Source organism: Dryobates pubescens, chromosome 11 (assembly GCF_014839835.1).
Source record: "Dryobates pubescens isolate bDryPub1 chromosome 11, bDryPub1.pri, whole genome shotgun sequence".
Taxonomy (NCBI): Eukaryota; Metazoa; Chordata; class Aves; order Piciformes; family Picidae; genus Dryobates; species Dryobates pubescens.
The window spans coordinates 30,475,943-30,497,378 of record NC_071622.1 but is presented as its reverse complement, the minus strand read 5'-3'; the positions used below and the strand labels follow the sequence as shown (position 1 = coordinate 30,497,378).

General features: G+C 41.4%; 1 protein-coding gene across 5 annotated transcripts in view; it reads left to right on the top strand.

Moving 5' to 3' along the window:
- The window catches only part of FGGY (FGGY carbohydrate kinase domain containing), a 353,247-nt gene that overhangs the window by 244,159 nt on the left and 87,652 nt on the right, over window positions 1–21,436 (top strand). For all 5 annotated transcript variants that reach the window (XM_054165661.1, XM_054165659.1, XM_054165662.1 and 2 more), the window contains exon 6: window positions 12,437–12,552. In XM_054165661.1, coding sequence (XP_054021636.1) covers window positions 12,437–12,552 — 116 coding nt within the window. The remainder of the gene's footprint in view (window positions 1–12,436; window positions 12,553–21,436) is intronic.

Sequence of the window (21,436 nt, the reverse complement as noted above, 5' to 3'; positions counted from 1 at the left end):
TTGGTGGTTTGGTTTTGTTCTTGTTTGGATTTTGGGGTGGGGTTGGTTTTTTTTGGTGTTGGTGTTTTTTTGTTTTTGTTGTTGTTGGGTTTTTTCTTTCTCTTTTTCAATTGGTCTCTGTAAAAGAAACATCATCTCATTATAGTTTGTGAATTACCTTCTCTTGTGTAACATCTTTGACATCTGCACTGTTTGATGCATTGGTATTTTTAAAAGGCAGGTTTAAATAGATTACAGCAAACAGAGACAGGTCCATTCTCCCAATCCAAACTAAATATCTGATTGTGTATAAATGTCTGTCTGTGTATTTATGCAAAAGGAAACCATGCTGATTTTCTTACAATATTTCTATGTCAAATGCATGCTTTCACATCTGGACAGGCTCAGGGCTGGGGAGAAGTTGAGTGAAACACAACAAGGGCAAGTGTAGAGTCCTGAAGCTGGGACAGAACAAATCCAGGGACCAGGATGGGTTGGGGGCTGACCTGTTGAAGAGCAGCTCTGGGGAAAAGGACCTAGGAATCCCTGCTGTAGTGAGAATATGGAGGACAAATTGTTACAAACTAAAAGGAAGCTCCCAAGAAGCAGGTGTGCATGGGGGAGAGCAAAGTAAAGGAAAAAAAATAGCTTTGATTCCAACAAAGCATTGACTGTCCTTATTTTCCTGTCTTTTTCTTCCTACTCTGTTATCCCATAAGACATTGAACTACAGCCAGAACAATGGGCAGCACATGAAGGCAGCATTCTCTTCAGGGTGGGTGGATTTTCTTCTCAGATATGACTGTGCCTACATTTGTGGAGTACTTCATCTGTTACACTCTTATACTGATTGTGGGGGAATGGGAAAGGGACCTGGGGGTGCTGGTGGACAGAAGGGTGACCATGAACCAGCAATGTGCCCTTGTGGCCAAGAAAGCCAATGGCATCCTGGGGTAGACTAGAAGGGCTGTGGTTAGTAGGTCAAGAGAGGTTCTCCTCCCCCTCTACTCTGCACTGGTGAGGCAACATCTGGAATATTGTGTTCAGTTCTGGGCCCCACAGTTCAAGAAGGACCTCAGGGAACTGCTTGAAAGAGTCCAGCACAGAGCCACAAAAATGCTGAAGGCAGTGGAACATCTCCCTTGTGAGGAAAGACTGAGGGAACTGGGGCTCTTTATCTTGGAGGGCTCTTTATCTTGGAGGCCTCTTTAGCCTGACCAGTGACCTCATTCATGATTCATAAAGATGTGAAGGGCAGTGTGGGGAGGATGGAGCCAGGTTCTACTCAGTGATGTCCAATGAGAGGACAAGGGGCAATGGGTGGAAGCTGGAACAGAGTAGGTTCCACAGGAACAGAAGGAAAATTTTTTTCCCTGTGAGAGTTCCAGAGGTCTGGAACAGGCTGCCCAGGGAGGCTGTGGAGACATTCTGAACCTGCCTGGATGTGTTCCTGTGTGGGTTGCCCTGGGTGATCCTGTTCTGGTAGGGGAGGTTGGACTCAATCTTTCCAGGTCCCTTCCAGCCCCTAACATTCTGTGATCTCTAGCAACATGGAAAAGAGGTACATTTTTAAAGTACCTTATTCAACACAGCGTTTTCCTTGTGTTGGTTGATCTTTAGTCTGATTCTCACAGAAGTGGTTTTGCCATCAGTCTGTCACTGAGTTTGAGGTTTATCTGTGTAATACCTCAGTCTCATATCTCTTCTGGAGCACAGGAAACATCTACACTTTATATTGCTCAAGAGACTTCTGTGCTTATTGTGGTGGTAATTGGAGGTCACTCTTAGCACTGTCTGGGGTGGTCAGTAGGTTGATACCAGAGCTGAAAGCACTTTGATTTAAAACCTTGTGGTGCAATGTAGTCTTTGAAAATTACCCTACTGGATTTTTTTGTTTTGTTTGGGTTTTTTCTTTTTATTTCAAAGTGGCACCCAGGGTTTAAATATAACATGGAATCTTTTCAGGGAGTGGCTGTAATCAGAGATTAATTATAGAGGTGGGTGTAGAAAATTGCAAATGTTGAATTGTGTTTTTCATACAATAAATTCTCTCCCTTTATGTAAGCAACATATTTGCTTAGAAAATGCTGTGATTTCAAAAGGCAGCCAAAAACCTCCCAAGTTTTACAGCGTGAACACCAAATAGAGCAGGATTTGTGTTAATTGCTCCTTTTTCCCCTTAACAGAAATAATATTCACTTTTTGGTTTGCAAATTGAAAGCCTTTCTTTCCTGCTCACTCAGTGCCTCTAGGAGATGTGAGTGGGACTTCAACATGCATGTGTATTGGGACATGTTCAGAAGAGTCAAGTCATTCTACATCCTGTATCTTGACACAAGACTTAAAAGCCCAGGGTAACACATCTGCCTTGAAATGCTTCCTGCTGTTGAGGTGCTGGAAGACCTCTGCAAGGAAACTGTTAGGATTGTAGAAGAAATTGTTTTCTGCTGTATTCTTCACGGGTTTTGTTGAGCTCATAGAATACTGAAGTGGCGCTTGCTGGAGAGTGGGCATGGAGAGAATATTTGTGAGACATGTTTAGCCAGTGCTTTTCTTCACATGGTGCCACCTTGTCAGAGTTGGAGCTCCTGCTTACTGCACAGGAAGACCAGTCATGGACTTACCTGGCTCAGGGTTTCTATGCTTGGATTCCTGGTGTAGATTTCCCTGAGCAGTGATGAAGTCTGAGCTAATTCCTCACAAGTCTGAAAGACAAACTCCATTTTGCCTCAGTGGAAACTAGGCAAACCCTGTTATCCTTTACAGCCCTTGGCATTTCCTCGGCTAATAAATAAGTTTTGAAGTGCTACTGCAATGCTTACATCTTCTGGTCAGAGACTGGATGGATACCAATCCCTTAAGAGGTGTTATGTAGTTGCTTCTCCCCAAGAACCTTCCTCTTACATAAAAGAGTCCATTATTCTTTCATGGACTGCTTTGACAGGGAGATTTACAGTTGAAGAAGGGAGACCTGGTTTACATTTTAAAATAAAAGCTGTGCCACCAGTCCAGTGAGACTTCTGACTTCCCAGATGTGTGGCCAACAGAGATGTTGAATACGAGTTGGGAAATTTTCAAACCAAGATTTAATTGTGTTGATGCTGAAGGAGTGTGCTAGGACTACACATATTCACTGGCTTAGCAGGGTTCAGAAAGAAGGAATGGTGAATCTTGTCAGATGAGGCTGGAACACCTCTGCTATGAGAACCGTTTGAGGGAGCTGGGATTGTTCAGCCTAGAGAACAGAAGACTCTGGGGGGACCTTAGAGATGACTTCCAACACCTGAAGGAAGGCCGCAGAGGGACTTTTCATAAGTCTGTCTAGCAGTAGGACAAGGGGGGGATGGTTTTAGGCTGAAGGAGAGTAGAGTTAGACTGGATCTTAGGAAGAAGTTCTTCAGTATGAGGGTGGTGGAACTCTGGAATAGGCTGCCCAGGAAGGTTGTGAATGCCTCCTCCCTGAGGGTATGCGAGGCCAGGCTGGAAGAGGCCTTGAGCAGTTGAGTCTAGTTGAGAGGTGTCCCTGCCTATGGCAGGAAGGTTGGAGTAGATGATCTCTGAGGTCCCTTCCAGCCTGAGCTATTCTATGATTCTATGAAATACTTTAAACACAGGTTTTAAAGAAAACCCTGTGAAATCTTTAGCCCAAATGCAGTACTTCAACATATTTTTCTTCTACAGAAAAGATCGGACTTGAAATGTTTTGGGAAGGTATAAATAATAGTCATGTATCAGTATTGTCAATAGCTGATAGGTCGTGAGCTGTTCAATGTCCTTTGCCTCGGTGACTTTGTGGGTTGTTACCTTGTACCAGACTTAATACGCTTATAGTTAAAGGAAATCTTTTCCCACCCTAAACTTCATTGTTTGAAATTGAAGAGCTGTCTTCTGAGATTCTGTTTTCCTCAAGGTGAGTTCAATACTGATGATCACAGTATCACTAAGGTTGGACGAGACCTCAAAGATCATAGAGTCCAACCTGTCACCACAGACCTCATGACTAGACCGTGGCACCAAGTGCCACGTCCAGTCCCCTCTTGAATACCTCCAGGGATGGTGACTCCACCACCTCCCTGGGCAGCACATTCCAATGACAAATGACTCTCGGTGAAGAACTTTCTCCTCACCTCGAGCCTAAACACATGTTTTAAACGAGATAATGAAGACTTCTCAAAAGAGGACAGTCCAAATAATTTTTGGAACATTAACTCTTGAGGGTTGAGATCTGCATCTTAAGCCTATTTTATCTGTGAAATATGATAAAATTGTCTTTAACCTTGGTGTTAAAAAATACTGGCATTTCCTTGCCTCCCACAGCAGGAAGGAAATTCATCCTAGAGTTTATAGATACGCTTATTTATAATTTACATATATTTTTGCCTCTGCAGTTTTAGTGAAGATTTCCAAGTGGTGAGAAAGCTTTGCTGTTGAACTTCTTTTCAAAAAGCTAAGTGGCAGTCAGACTACTTTTCATTATTTCTGATAAACATGTGTTATTCAGAGTACAGAAAGGATGAAGCCAGTAGACTTGCTAACACTGTTTAAGTTCCTTGATACCTTTGTTGGCCAGGTTTAAGTCCTCAGACATGCAAAGGCTGAAAGTCAAGGCCTCTGAGTGCAACTGCAATGTGTCTGCTAGTTGTCCCAAACAGGCTTCCCCACCTTTTTTTGGTTGGCATGTTTAATGTTTTGTTAGAAGAAGAAAATCCTTTTCGGGCTAGAGTCATGTTGCACTGCTGTTCCAAGACAATGGGTTTGGGCAGGCAGGAATTTCATAGGCTTTGGGTCAAAGGCAATAATAATAATAAATTGTGGTGTGTTGTAAATATTAGGAACTTGGGATTTGCACAGTTGGGTGGATGGAACAGCCCCTGGCATGTTTTGGTTTGTGTACATGCAATTAAAGAGCTGTTGAATAGGTGAAATGAGTAAAATGCAGACAGTGTATGTGAAATAGAGCACACCCAGACTGACTTGGCCTTGTGGTTTAAAACTAATCTGCCTGAGAGATCTACTGTGGGCACTGAGTGATATCAGGTGCAGCTCTTCTTACACCTCTTGTCAGCTCACCACACTGCCCTCTGATTCTTTTTAGCAAATACTTAAACATGGGCAGCATCTCATACATTTTATACACTGCAAGTCTAAATGACTAGATGTCACTTTTTTTTTTTTCCCCTCCTGCTACCTGAGAAGGGTTCCTTAGGACAAATTCCCCTCTTTTCCCATTTCCCCCAAAGCAGCCAAATACTCCAAGCAAGCAGAAACATTGATGTGGCAGGTATAAATACCAGTGGTATATGTGGATCTAATAATCTGGTTCTATTTCAGAGCTCCTGTATTAATGTAAATGGCATCATCCATAATGGAGCAGAGAATAATTGCATGTTTCCTATTACTCTGTGATAACTGCTGCTGTATTTCAGGTTCTTGCGGCACCAGTAAGCAGTTCTGTTTATATCAAAGCTTGGATGCTGGCAGTATGTGTAATCTGTCTTAATTTTTTTTTGGCAGAACTCACAGTCAGATCTGGAACTGTGTTAGACTGGAGAATTGCTCCTTTCTGTCAAAAGCCTCAAGACTGTGCATAATTTGAGAGGACATTGACAGTTTGATCCAGGTGTCAGTATGTGGAGAAGTTCACTTGAGCAGAACCTAGGCCCTGGTTATTAATTTGAATTCAAAGTCTGTTTTCAATTTGAAGTTTAGGGAACAAAAGACAAACAATATTTGTTGTTGTGATGGTCACACTCCATTGTTTCAGGTCTCCTTCTGGCCTTCAAAATGTCATACAGCCGTCCTAATTTTTGATTCTTTGGAACTTGAAATAAATCTGGAAACAGACCACAGAAAGTCACTTTATCCTACACACTTTTGGGACCTGATTATATATACCCTATCCTGGCTTCTGTAGGTCTTAGGTCTGGTACAGTCCTCAGCAGGTGGCCTTGGTTTTAGTTCACCACCAGCACATTACTCTCTGTATGACAGCCAGGTTGCAAGGACATTTTTCATGGAAGTGATCCATTGAACATATTTTGTGATTAAACTGTTAGAGATGCCTGCAAAATTAATTATGTTAATGAATTGAAATTCATTTCTGAGCAGTTAGGATAAATGAAGTGGATGCTTTTGCTTTGGAATCAAGGCCAAAGCTTCTGTTCAATTCAGGCTGGTCAATAAAAGGTTCTCTGTCTTGAAAGCTGGTAGCTGACTCATTTTCCAGACTAACTAGCATTGTACCAACCCTCCTGAATAAAAGGTCATGTAGAAATGCCTTACGGGGTCGCTTTTCAGGGAAAAAACATTCTCGTAGTAATTATCCTTGTTAGCAGGACTTTTGTGTTAACCTATACTCAAGGTCAGGTTGACCTCCACAAGACTGCTGCAGTTATGGAATATTCCCCCTACTCTATTTTGCTATCAAGGATAGCAAGTGCTCTCCCAGGCAGGGCAGAATCTCTGCAGAGTTGAGTGTCATGTCAATGCTTGCTTTCTCCCTTTTGGAGTATGGGGGATGGTATCAGCAAAGAACAATACAAAGAACAATACAAAGCTTTGGCAACTCTTAAGTAGATATGGAGAAGGCTTTGGTAATCTTTACTTTTAGTTACATTTTTATGTGGGTAACTAAGACCATACAGTATTTGCCATTTTTAAATGAGTGTATCTGAATTTGTTCTCTCCAAGGAGTACAAAAGACTGAGGGAGAACACTCAGAATGGGTAGATGATGTGGCAATAGCCACACTTCAACTAACTTGGAGCACCCCAGTTTTTTTGGCCGTGAGTCTGATTGTTCTGGATCCCTTTGGAGCTTAGTGTGGGCAAACAGTTGCTTCCAGACAGCGTTTTGGGAATGTGCTGCCCAGGGAGGTGGTAGAGTCACCATCCCTGGAGGTGTTCAAGAGGAGATTGGACGTGGCACTTGGTGCCATGGTCTAGTCATGAGGTCTGTGGTGACAGGTTGGACTCTGTGATCCTTGAGGTCTCTTCCAACCTTGGTGATACTGTGATACTCTGTGTGTGTGTGTGTTCAATCATTTCAGACTCCCTGAACCTCATGGTTTTCATATGAGGACATACTGCTGGTGGGTTTTCCTGAATTCTGAGATTCTGGTCATGCAGGACCTCAGCACATCTACAGTCAGTCCTCAGCAAGAGATGTGTAAAACCTCAGAGCTAGACAATAATAGAAAGGGTTGTATAAGACATCTGCCCAGCCAAACATTGTAGGAAATGTGGCAGGGATTTTTTTTTTCCTTCTTGAGGCTGTTGGATGCAAGTAGGATCCTATAGTTCTTTAGAGACAACAAATTGAAAGAAACTCTAAACATAAGCGTGTTCCTGTGGAAAATCTGGTTTCAATCAAATGGAAATTTTCCATGCAAAATGGTTGTTTTAGTTGGTTTTTTTCAGTAGGAGTACCCTAAGCAAAACATTTTGTTCCGAACAGAGAAAGGAAATCTTTCATTTCATTGTATTGGGAATATGCTTGAGGAGAACAGTCCTCAAATTCATGGTATTTGAGCCTAGCTAAATATGGCCTGTGCTACTGAGGGGCTCCACGCTGTATCTTCTCAAGTCCTGCATTAGATCGAGCAGTCAGGAGAGGAATGTTGCCTAGATGAGTGCCTGTAAACTCATCACCTTTGAACCTAGCTGATCCTGGTAGTGAAGGGAATGTTTGTGTCTATCCATCTAGTTCATCCAGCTTCAGCTAGTCCAAGTCTGGTGTGTAGGGCTGAATAATTGAGGTCATGCTGCCAAATAGTTAGGAGAAAGAAATATGCCACAGTGAATATCAGCACTGTTTCTGTTGAACATCTGTCCTTCATTTCATAACATTTAGGAGTTACAGTGAAATACAAAATTTTCAGGTGGTTGAGACTTTCTTTGGAGGTGTAATGTTTTGCTTCCTCAGCCTGCTCTTTGACATAATGTCTCTCTGGGTGCAATTTTTCCAGGTTACAAGGGACAGTGGTTTTAAATGAGAGAAGAATAGCTTTAGATTGGATCTTAGGAAGAAGTTCTTTACCATGAGGGTGGTGGAACACTGGAGCAGGTTGCCCAGGGACGTAGTTGAATACATCCCTGGATATGTACAAGGTCAGGCTTGACAAGGCTCTGAGCAACCTGATCTAGTGGAGGATGTCCCTGCTCACTGCTGTTGAATCGGCCTGGGACTTGAGTTCAACACATCCAGGTTCTTTTTGAAGCATGTGAAGTTAATTGATCATTGCAAGCATCTCAAAGAAATACTTTTCCCTTGCATTATTATCTAGGAGACCAGAATGTCTTTCTCTAGTATAATATTTTGCCTTAGACATTAAGGGTTTGTTTAAAGCTTCATTGTTCAATTAAACAACTTTTTATGTGGCAATTGAGTCATGGCAATGGTGGAATAAGGAGCTTAAATCCCAGGGAAGTGTAAATGCTTAGGCTTTGTTCACAACAAATGTTTTGGGGTTCCTGTTGTGGCCATGGAAATAAAAACCATCCAGGGTGTTGGGTTAGAATTTTAGCTCCAATCTGAGGTGGTTCTTCATATCAGAACCTTCCATTTCTAGATCTGCCTGTTAATTCATTTGGGAAGAGGATGTCCTGCACAGTTCATGTTTTCTGTAGTGTATTAAAAATTCGACCAGAAATCATTAATTTATCCTTCTTCTGTCAGCACTTGGCATTTAGAAATCTACATAAGCAGGATGAAAATGCTCACAGCTTCATTGCCATTTTTTTCTAAACTATGTTCAGCCCAGCTGTACCCAGTAAGAGAGCTCCAACTTGCTGGAATTCAGTGTATTGCCAAGGGCTCGCTTGTCCCTATTGACACTGTTTCACTGGGCTCGTAGACGTAACGTGGTGTTGCTCAGAGCGAGCTGCTTGGGAGCATTGGCCCTTGTTTGGAACATGCCCTTTGGAGTCCAGCAATGCTGCTCTGGTTTCTCTTTGGACAAGCATGGAGACTCAGAAGGAGTTCTGGGTGAGTGAGGAGCCATGACATTTAGCTGTCATCCTTAGAGCATTTGTCAGGGTGTGGCAATAGTTCATGGCATTCATCTAATTAGAAAAATACATGCACAGTTCTGATGCTAATTTGTTATGATTTGGTATTTACCATATTTGGGAAAGCTCGGTGCATTATTGTTTCACTCTTTATGTCTCAATTTTTCCTGAAGTGATGAAATGGTCTTTATTTTGAATACTCTGTCTTTATTTATCCTTTTAATGAGAGGTTTGGGGCAAATGTTTAGTCCCCCCCCCCCTGCAGTATTTCCTTCAGCTTAGAATATATTTATTCACCCAATTTTTGTCAGAGGTCCTAATTAGATTTCTGTGTCTGGCTTTTAAATACTTGGAAATTGGAATTTCTTATATCAACATTGCCCTTGCTGTAGTTACAGATCATGTGCTTTTTAGTTTTCAAACCAGGCACTAAACTGTAATTGTCTGAGCTATCCTTAAACTGGGTTTTTTGGTTGCTTTTTCTTTCTTTTGTAAAAAAGGGGGGGGGGGATGTTCAAGAAAGGGTGACTGAGTTCAAAATTATTTGAAGAGGAGCCCTGAAGTAATCTCCACAGTATGTACAAGGATATGAGTACTGAGCTCTATTTTTATTTTTTGGCCCCAAATGATGTATTTTTTCCCCCAAATGATAATTCTCATTGTGAAGAGCAAATGATGCCCCTTTATGAAGAGTGGGGTTGTGAGTGAACATCTGCTAGTAAAACCATGGTCATTCCTAAAGAACAGACTGAAAGGAAAAATGATGCATTTAAAATAGACATTTCTGTCCTGGATGAAAAAGTGGGAGTAGGGGGAGGTTATGTAAGTCACAGATTGCATTGGGTTGGAAGGGACCCTCGTCCAACTTCTCTGCAGTCAGCAGGGACACTTCTAACTGTATCAGGCAGCCCAGGGTCACACTGATTCTTACTTTGAATGTCTCCAGACATGGGTCTTCAACCACAGGTAGCCTATTCCCAGTATTTCACCACTCTCATTGTGAAAAACTTCCTCCTGATGTCCAACCTAAATCTCCCCTGCTCCAGTTTCAAACCATTGCCCCTCATCACCATAGGCCCTTCTTCAGCCTCTTCAGCCTTCCTAGAGGTCACCTTCAGATATTGAAATGTAGCTATAAAGTCATATTGGAGCCTTCTCTCCAGGCCGGACACCCCTAGTTCTCTCAGCCTGTCTTCATAGGAGAGGTGCTTCAGTCTTCTTACCATTTTTGTGTCTCTCCTCTGGACCTGCTCCAGCTGGTCCATGTCCCCGTTGTGTAGGGAGCTCCAGAGCTGAACACAGTACTCCAGGTAATCATCTGTTCTTACTGGGATGTAAGTGCACAGTATCTTAGCTGTGATCTCTAGCTAGTAAATAAAAATAACTTACTCTATTCTGTTTTCTGGTTTCTTTTCCAGTTTCTATTACTGTGTTTTAATTCACTGATTCACAGAATGGTTTGGTTTGGAGGGAACCTTAAAGATCATGAGGGTGGTGAGACACTGGCACAGGTTGCCCAGGGAGGTGGTAGAAGCCCCATCCCTGGAGATTTTTAAGGCCAGGCTGGATGACGTTCTGACCAAGCTGATCAAGTGTGAGGTGTCTCTGCCCATGGCAGAGGGGGTGGAACTAGATGACCCTTGAGGTCCCTTCCAACCCTAAAAGTGCTATGATTCTATGTAGTTCCAACCTCCCTGCCATGGACAGGAACATCTTCCACTACAGCAGGTTGCTCAAGGCTTCATCCGACCAGGCTGGCAAAGATGCACGTGCTTTGCTTGTGGGGTATTTCCATATTGTACTGTGCTGAAAGTAGTGGGGTCATTGTCCAGAGCTGGTTTTCCTAGGCATTATGGTAATGCAGATAACAGCATGTTTAATTTTAGTTTAATGCTCCTTATTTAGGTCCATAGGTAGCTCAGCTGGATGAAAAGAAGGCTTTACTTTAAAAACATTTTTCGTAAATGGGAATTTTGTTTGCCTTTTATTTGCACAAAACTGTAAGAAAAAGTCAAATGCTTCAGGAAAATTGAGTTTGCTTGATGCAGGCACTTGAACACATGCTTTGCAGAAGCTCTAGTAGTTGGAATGTTATTTCACTTGTAAACATTCTCCTGATAAAGGCAATTTGTACGTGCAGGTATTGAAGCAGTGCCATTGAAGCTAATTCTCAGTGCATACATAATTTGCTGTGAGTTGTAATTCAGCTCAAAGGGAAGTAATAGAAAGTTTCTCTGAGGATGTACTGTGTGTAAAACATTACTGGTTAGGTGAAACCTGGAGAAGGAGGAATCTTTCCTTGAGCTGCTTGATAAAGAGCTGTTATGTTCTGCTCTGCTGTCTTCTGGGCATTGCACAGCGGGTTATTTGACTGATTATGCCATGAAGTGGTTGGACCAGGAGTTATTTCAGCAGAAAAGAATCTTAAACAGAAAGTCTTTTCAAGGTATCTTGAGATGTGCACTCTAAACAGTACCCAATCTTGTTTGGGTATTTTTGTTTGTTTTATGCTAGCATAGCATTATAGAATGGCTTAGGTTGGAAGACACCTCAGAGATCATTGTCGTAGTTTGGGCTGGGTGCCCTCTGCTACAGGGGTGTTTCCTGTGTCCAGAAGTCCATCCCAGTGGGTGGACTCAGGAAATCAGGTATTTCTACCATAATCCCTTGCACCACTATAAATTTTGCGGTGGGGTCTGGCACTTCCTCTTTCCTTCCCTCTCCGAGACTTGGTAACGGGGGGAGAGATCTCCCGGCCATGGGCTTGATTGGGCCCAAGGCCACAGAGGGATGGGCAGTCTCAGGCCTGGCCAGCTGAGACTAGCCCAGCAGAGGGAGGGGGAAGAAGGAGCCCTGGGGGTTTTGGATGCACCCTCAGGTGGGGTTTGGAGTCTTTCTGGGTTTACTTTGGTTCCTTTCTTGTCACCATGTTTCCTTTTGTGCACACTCACTGTTCTCTATTTAAACTCTCCACTACTTTTGCAATCAGTTTGTCTGAGTCGTTATTTCTGCCTGTGGTGGGGAGGGGGTCTGCCCCAACCCATTACAATCATCTACTCCAACCTCCCTGCCATAGGCAGGGACATCTCTCAACTAGATTCAGCTGCTCAAGGTCTCTTCCAGCCTGCCCTTGCATAACCCCAGGGAGGAGGTATCCACAGCCTCCCTGGGCAGCCTATTCCAGAATCTCACCACCCTTGTACTGAAGAACTTCCTAACATCCAGTCTAACTCTGCTCTCCCTCAGCCTAAAACCATCCCCCTTTGTCGTGTTGTTAGACACCCTTACGAAAAGTGCCTCTTCAGCCTTTCTGTAGGATCCCTTCAGATACTGGAATTTTTCACCAGTGAGTGAAGAGATAATTTTGCACAAGCTTCTTTCTGGCCACACATTTGGCAGTAAAAGTGATAATTTTCCTTATTTTGTGCCTATATTTTTTTGTGTTCCAGGTCACTCTGTACAGTAGTGTGCAAGTGGACATACACTTCAGATGGAGGCTGGGATGACAGTTTCTGGAAAGTGATTGGTTTGGAAGATTTGGTGAAGGATAAGTATGAAAAAATAGGTATATTGGGGTTGTTTTGTTTTATACATCTATTAAAAATATATTAGAAAGCTATATACACATAAAAAGATATTTTGCTATATTACTGTGAACATCAGCAGAAATGTAGCAGCACTTGATGAGTCTTCAGATGGGTTGATAACAAGGCTGGATGCCTATAGGTCACAGCTTTCCTAAGCATACTTTTAACTTGGCATTGTCATGAAAATTTGTTTGCATTTTATACCTTCTGGCCTTCTGAAAGGCCTTTCAGTGCTGCTCAGCCTCAACAGGACAGAAGCAAGCGGGAGCCTCAGCAAGTGGTTGCATGGGGGAAGCACCAGATGTGGGGCTCTTGGATGGAAGGCTACAAAAGAATCGCCAGTGTAGTAATTTATGGCTGTCACTGATAGCATGTTTTGCAACTTGTACCAATCTCCCTTAGAGTCATTTTCCAAAAAGTGCTACTTCAGCTTGTTATTCTTTTCATACTGGTGGTTTTTCCCCCCCCCACTGTCTTACAGCCCAGTTTTAATTAGAATGGTGGCCTTGCTAATAGCAATTCCTACAGCAGATATTCATTAAAAGTCCATAATGTTAATACACCAGAAAATTTCCAGGATAACTTTATTAGACTTTCCCTGTTAACTTAATGGACTTTTAATGGATGTCCTAAGCAGACATGTCATTAACAAGAATATTACCAGACATGAATTAAAATATGCTCATTCATCAAAGTTAATTATCTGAAATTTCCTTTGATTTTTTTTTCTTTTCCTTTTTTTTTTTTAAATGTCTAGCACTTTGAACAAGTTCGTGCAGTGGTTTAAATGCAGCAGCATGAAATGGAAATGGTGTAGGGAGGACTGTAGTGAAATGAAGTGTAATGAAATCTATAAGCTTTAATGATCATCACAAAATATAAGTCATTTTCAGGTTATCAGAAAATTAATGCTTCAGAGCTTCCTTGAATAGATTTCAGCTTCTCCTCTGCAACTGAAACTGCTTATGCAAAGGTATAAACCCTTCTAGGAGTATTAAGCTTTTAGCTTCCTGAGGTTTTGGGTTGAATATGCTTCTTAGAACATCTATCACATGTGGCTTTTAGGAAATCTTCAACGAATTAAAATATGACTCTCAATAAACGCATGTTTTTACCAGAAAAGTGACCATCCCAGCAGCTGCTGCTCTCACAGAAGAGTATTTTTTAAACTAAATTATTTATGAAGTGTAAGCTAAGGCTTTAATACAATATTTATGCAATGTACTTCAAGGACAGTGCCAAGCTATTTGCCATTTCAAGTAACTAACATATAAGTTTTAAATTATAAAGCAGCCATTAATAAAAAGGGCCACTTGTTGTGATGGAAGCCTCTTCAAACTTATTTATAGATGGCTTAACACTTAGGAAAACCAAAATTCATTAACTTCCAGTATCAGGCTTAAATTTTTGTTAAAACATAGTGTTTACAAAATAAATCGGTGAATTAACTTCTGGTGATAGGTGTCTCTTGCAAGGCAAAAAGGTTTTCTTGAGTTGATGAGGAAGATGTCTCATTCCCTGGGCAATTGTGTTGATTCTCAAGAACTGAACCATAGAATACTTGAGTGCCTCTTGGCTGGGGTTGGAAAAGCAGAACCTGACCTCCAGAATTACACCAAAATGTAGGCTAGAACTTGAAGCTTCTGAGGAGCTCACCTTGAGAAATCCTTTGATTTTTCAGATTCTTGAGCTGATTACCTTAGGTGTATCCAAGGTATAAGACACTTCTTGTTCTTCATAATAATGCTGAAACCTGGCCCCAGATAGAATCTATTCTTGTTTCCATGAGCATTTGTCTAACTTTGCCTTTGGTAAAAAGGAAAGTGTTACATTCATTATAATTAGCTGTGTGATAAAATCACGGAAAAGCAGGACAGTCCTCTTCCTTCATCTGTCTATGAAGAGGGAGCAAGGAGTTTGCTGTACAAATATGGAAGTTAAGTAGCAACGATTCCTTTATTGCTTTGGGTTTGTCTTCTAAACTGTGCCTGTTGGAGTCTCCTGGGAGGGTTTAGCTTCAGAAGGAGAAGGCTTCAGGGAGAATCTAATAGCAGCCTTCCAGTATTGGAAAGGGGCCACCAAGAAGGCTGGAGCAGGACTGTTTGCAAAGCTCTGCAGTGATAATATGAGGGGCAATGGTTTGAGATTAGAGAAGAGGAGATTTAGATTTGATGTGAGGAACAAGTTGTTTGCCATGAGAGTGGTGGAAGACTGGATCAGGTTGCCCACGGGAGGTAGTGGAGGCCCCATCCCTGGAGGTATTCAAGGTCAGGCTCGACAAGGCTCTGAGCAACCTGATCTAATGGAGGATGTCCCTGCTCACCACGGGGGTGGGGGGAGTTGCCTACATGACCCAAACCATTCTATGATTCTAAGACACCAAAATAAACAAAATGTGCTTTGCTTTCTGTCACCCTTAATCTTATCAGTGTTCCCATAACATGGGAAGATGGGACTAGTGACATTGTTCTAGCAGAAGTTTGGGGGTTTGCTTGTGTTAAGGAGTGTTCTGGACTTGGGAAAAGCACTCTGAATAAGCTTAGCTTTCCTTCTTTTAAATTAATCAGCTCAGTGTAAGGAAGGTGTCTTTCAGTCACTTGTGCAGCACTGGTCAAACTGCAGTTAGAGTGGTCTCGTATAGTGGAAGACTTCTTCATACCGAATCCTGTGGCATTAGCGTTGGTGGTGAGGCACCACCACTGCCTAGATTTCCTTCCAGGAGTTTACAAATGCTACAGTGAGCACAACAAACACTGGATCACACCTTGCACAAACTCAACTCAAGCTGTATTTACAATTCTGCTTCAGGGTGCTGTCCTGTAAGTGAAGAGGCTCAGCTGCCATTATCTTCAGCATATTATTCAAAAAGCAATTTATGTAACACATCTAGGCAAACAGTCAGAGTTTGCTTCCAGGATGCACATCACAGTGTGCTACAGCTGACAGAAAGGAATTTGAAGCAGTAGACTTTGCTGGCTTGCAGATTAGGGAACTTGGAATTGCCAGATAACCCAGGTAGGAGTAGGTCAAAGGGAGATTGCACATAGTCAGAAACTCCTCCTAAAATGAAAACAAAACCAAAAACCTAACAAGTGTGAAGTAATTCTAGTGGAATTTCCTTTTCTGTTCTCCAGCTTGTCCAAGTCCGTGTATGTCTGCTCAAGGTTTGTTTAGCTCAAATACAAGGATTTATTTTAATGCCTGCACATTCCCCTTGCAAAGAGAGATAATAGTATTTTTCTCTCATATCTCTCCTAAAGATTAGCAGGCTCTGAATCATCACTTCTTTCTAAAGAAAGCAAAATGTCTCAAGATAAAATTAGCAAGATTTTCTCACTGTAACATGTAAATACATAGTTTACCAGTTTAAAATAGACAGAAAAGCTCTGTGGGTTATTTTTTAATCTCTAGTGAAATCATTATTGTGTCCAGTCAGAAGGAGCTATAGATGAATAGTTGCAACTGGACTTATATTTGAAGTACCTCTAACTTTCATGCCAAATATTTATGGGAATCACCTGAGAACAACTTCTTTAATATACGTATTTCTTTATTCTTATAAATACCCCTTTAAACATCACTTCTAAAATGCCTTGCCCTTTAAAACTGTATTTACTGTAATCACTCTGATTCCAGGTAATTCTCTTCTCTTAGTTTCAGTTTAACTTAAGATGTGACTTTGTTGATAAAGGAGACCCTCACATCTGACCTTCAAGATTTTCCACAAACCTTTCCCACATCAAGGCGTGGGTTCACATACAAAAATTCCCAGGCCTTTGACATTTCACATTTCTCACATCAGACAAACCTTTCAGGGAAGCCACACAGCAAGCTGTTTGTGAGCCTTGCTGTACGTTGTGAGTTTGTCGATCGTGGGGTTTTTTTGAAGGTAAAGAGTCTTATCTGGAGATAGGACAAAATTTATTGATGCCATTAATTTGCCCACCAAGAGAGTAGAAGATGGCTTGTATACATAACCACTCTGAAAGTGGTGTGTGCTACAGGCATTAGCATTTATCTGCTGTGGTGAAAGCACATGATGAGTATCTTTTTGTGGTATTATAGAACCTAGAAAGACATTAACAATTCCGTTAAAATTTCATGTCCTAGAGACCTCCTGGGGTACTGAAGCATATATTCCATTTGGAGGAAAATGCCGCAGTCCTCTACTTCAGGGGCTACTTAAGGGACCAAATAATGATTATTATTTTTTTTTTCATTTAATTGAATGGTAATATTTTATACCAGATCGTTTTTGGTTGAGGATGCTGTCTTTGTTTGAAAGCATTGCAGGTCTTGCAGAACAGGTATGAGCTGAGCTTGTAGATCATGTGTTGAAGGCTAAAATGCAATCTTTTGTGAAGGGTAGTTTCTCACCTTGTTTTGTCTCTGGTTTTGGTGAAGGTTTGTTTTTTAAAAGCAAGCTTCAAACTGGGAAATGCAATCCTTCAACATGATAAGGGTTTCATAAACCCATTGGACAGCTTTTCCCGAATAGGAATGAACGCCACGATACACAACTCGTACATATGGAGTCTCTTTGAACATCTGAGGCAAAACTGGGAAAGGTGTTTGGATTGTTTAGATCTCAAAAGAAACTCAGGGCTTGCCTTGAGCTTTAGAGTGCTTGAAATTAATATGCTGATGAAAAGAACTCTGGGGTGGACAGGTTGTGGTATTGGCAAATAAGGGTTTGTAGACAGCTGCCATCGAAGTTCCTGTTCACAAAACGATGCACTATTTTAAAATTATGGGAATTTTTTTCACTTACACTTTCATATGACTGGCTAGTACAGAGGTCAGAGGTTTATGCTTGCCTTCAAGCAGCACTTCGGTTTCCTGTCTCTAAAACTGTAGCTTTGCTTCATGTGCTTTAGCCTTAGACAGGTAGAATTCTTTCAGATTTGATTTTGGCTTTGCAGCTGGTGGTGGGCGTAAGGAAGGACCTCTGGTCCTTAGACATCTCTTTGCTTATTAAATCCCCCGCCGGGTCTTTTACCCACTCCTTCTCCTTAGCCACCTTCAGGAAGAATGCTTTCTCATTTGCATAGATTGCCTCAAGCCACATCCTGTAGGATTTCTTCTGATCTGGAGTTCAACTTGACTCTAAAGTGCATTTCCATACTTCAATATGGTTGTGTCACCATCCCCATCTGCTTCAATCTCTTATTCCTAACTCTTCCCTTAATTCTAGGACTTTGGAGACTAGAAGCTTCATAATCTCATGTACCTGGGCACTTCTGTGTGCCATTTTTGAGTACCCTGTAAAGAAGACTCTGTATAATTTTAAATCTGGATTTTTTTTTCCTGATATTTCTTTGTTTGCAATACTTATACATTGGCAATAAAGAAAAGCAGAGATGATTTGTGAGTTTGAAAGGATAGCTGTGGCTCTTTTCATTGGTACCTGCTGCCATTCTTATTGTAAAGCTTGTGAACAGCGTGCTGAGTTTTCAAGTGTAGGAGCAACTCTGTATTCCTTCAGGCATTCACACAAGGGACAAACCAGCAAGCTCTTTCTTCATGAGCACGTAATTATAGGAATGGTTCTATTTCTGCATCTACCGATGTCTACTTCCACATACAAAACTAACAAAGACAGTGGGATTGCACACCTTCCTTGCTACACTTCAGTAGAGGCTGCTTAGATTTGGGCTTTTGTCAGAAGCAGCCAGTTTTAATACTTGGAAGTTCTATTCCATTTACACTAAGGCTGAAAAGGGAAGATTCAGTCCAAGGTGGTGGAATCCTGTCAGTATTAACTTATGCTACAGCAGCTGTGAAGGGAGTGGGAAATCCATTGCTTCTGTCAGTTTTCTATCTCTTCCAAGGCCTTTGATGCCAGATACTCTGGAATGTATGAGGGATTTCCTTGAAGGCTGAGAGAAAGGGATGATTTTACTCTTTTTTTTTTCCCCAGGTCTGTTTGTAGCTGCCAGTTCTTCATGAAACTTGATGTTAACAACTAGCTTTAAACACCATACTTGCAAATGATGGGGAATAAGCAGTAAAAGGATTTTACTGAGTATTGGATCCCCTTATCTGTCTTCCTTTGGTCTTTTGTTATCCCCAATAAATTACAACACGTTACAATTTCACATAAAGTGGAAGGATGAATCAGAGAATATTTACACTTACATACTGTCAAAATCCATGGAATTTACAACTGACTAGTGTTCCAAACATGCTAACATTTCTCTGGCTTCCTGTCATTTCAGTCTGTCCAAAAGCTGTAGCAACTGTAAAGGAGCTGAAACTGGCACAGCTCAAAGAGGTTTTCGGGTGTCTCCTTCCTCAAAGCCTGAGGCATTATTTCATAATATATGATTCAGCAGTAAGAAGCTAGAAATAGGTGTTGGGGTTTTTTTCTCAGAAAAGAAGCATGTTCCTGTGATTTCTATTTTTTTCATGTTTTTTTGGATCTTGTATCACATGAGTGGTTGAGGTTTGAAGGGACCTCTGAAAATGATCATGTCCAGCTCTCCCTGCTCAAAGCAGGGTTATCTACAACAGGTTGTGTCCAGTTGAGTTTTGAGTATTTGAAGAGTGCAGACTCCAAAATCTGGGTAATTTATTACAGTGTCTTGACCACCTTTCCCCAACAAAACCAGTTTTTCTTTTGTTTAAATTTCATTTCCTATATTTCAGTTTGTGCATTTTGCTATTTGTACTGTCACTGGGTGCTGCTGAGGAGTCTTGCTCCATTATCTTTACTCTCTCCCACCAGGTATTTGTATGCACATTGATAAGATCCAACCCCACACACACCTCCAAGCCTTCTCTTTTCTGGGCTTGAATTCTCTGGTCTCTTGAGACTCTCCTTGTATGACATATCTCTGTCATCTTTGTGATCCTTCTCGGAACTTGCTCCAGTGTGTCCATGTTTCTCTGGTACTGAGGAGCCCAGTACACTCCAGATGTGGCTTTCTGAACAGGGACCAAGGATCCCTCACTTCTCTGGCCTGCTGTGGCACTTTTTCTAATGCAGTCCAGGAGGCTTTTGGCCACCTGTATTGCAAAGGCGCATCACTGACTCATGTTCAATGTGGTGTCCATAAGACATCAGAGTCCTTTTCTACCAAGCTGCTTTCCAGTCTGCCCACAGCCTGTCCTGGTGCATGGGATTGTTCCACCTCATGTGCAAAACTTTGCTGTTCCCTTTGTTGAATTTTGTAGGTCCTGCCAGCCAATTTCTCCAGCCTGAGACGTTCTTGCTATTTCCAATAGCTCTTCTTTAATAGGCTGGGCAAACTTGGGTAGCTCAGGTTTCTTAACAGTGCTTCGTAGGTGACATTTTTCCATTCCTCTTCCACTGTAAGGAAAGGAACCATGATTCACTCCGCTTATCATCACCTTGAGTCCTGATGGCAGATGTGCCTTTCCACTTATTCCTTCTCTCTGCTGCAAGAAGTGAGGAGTAGTGTTTAATGTTGTTTCAACCGTAGGCACCATCGTAGCTTAGAGCATTCAAAAAATAGTAATAAAACAATTTTTCTCTGTCCACTTCTAGAGTTCTTGTCTCAGGCTCTGTCTGCTCTGCCTGGGAAATTGTATTTTCTTCTGCTCTGGAAGCATTATGGACTTGTGAACTTTTTTTTTCTAGAATGAAAACTAGAAGCTTTTTCTCTGAATATCTGTTTTTAAAAAGATAGGAGAAGCTCTGACCAGACTTCTGAGCCTGTTTTGATAGGTTTTGAGCCTATTTTGATAGTTCAGTGTTTAATTTTCTCTTCCTTATTTTTCATGCAGTTCTGAAAAAAGAAAGGAAAAGAGGGAAAAAAAGGCATTTCTTAAAAAAGTTCTGGGTCATTTCTTCTTTTAACCTGACTCCTCTCTAGTTCTAATGTATTCTTCAGCTTCTGGTTGTTTTTTTTTTCCTTAAACCTCATGCTGAGATAGCTTTTAAAACAGCGACGTCTGCTTTATGAGTCAGGATTCACAAAACCAAAAGGATTATTTCAAGCAACTTGCCGACTTCCTCCGAGTCAGAGGCTCTTAGACTTCCTGAAATTAATGTTGAGGTAGTTCAAAGAGTATCTTAGAACCAATCTTGATTTTATAATTTCCTGTGATGGAGACCCCACTCTAAACTTATAGGTTGTCCTCTGCTAGTATGCTGTCATTTCTCCAAAATTAATGAATTAATTAAAGAATGCACTTTATTTTTCATCTGAACTTTAACCTCTACTCCTGTCTGGCAGACTGTGGTGATATGCCTGACCTGCACAGACTGAAATTTTCTGTATTGAAGGAAAACACTAAGCTGCTTGAGGTTTTTCACCCAAACTCTTATGTGAACTGTCATACTTTTCAATCCTTGTAATTGCTTTCCTGACTCATTTCTGAACCCTTTATAATGCTTTAGTATCTTCTCAATATGGGTATTAGAACTAGATACTGTGGTGGGGAATAAGGTTGGCCAGGTGGCAGAAGCTTAGCTGAAAGATTTGAAAGTGTCTCTTCAGTAACTGATCAGGTTATTTTTGGTCTGTCATGCCTTTCAGTTTTGAAAAAGGAATAATGATTCATTCAAAGAGGGGTTTATATTGTGTGAATTACTGAAAAAACATCCAGCGTTGCCGTTAAGTAGCAATCTGTAATTAATACAAGTAAAATTGTCTGCACAGATTTAGTGATGTACTAATCAAAGTCTGATTACTCTGAAAGTATAGCAACAGTCGCATCACCTGCATTGATGATTCTTGTCTTTAAAGAGAATCTAAATGATCAACCTATTGAAATTATTGTTTCCAAACTGAGTTTGGGTGCTAATACTTTTGCACCTAGTTACTTGATTAGACGTCCAAACAGACATGCGGTGCACCCACATGCGTGCCAGCATAGTGAGTAGTGAACCATAAG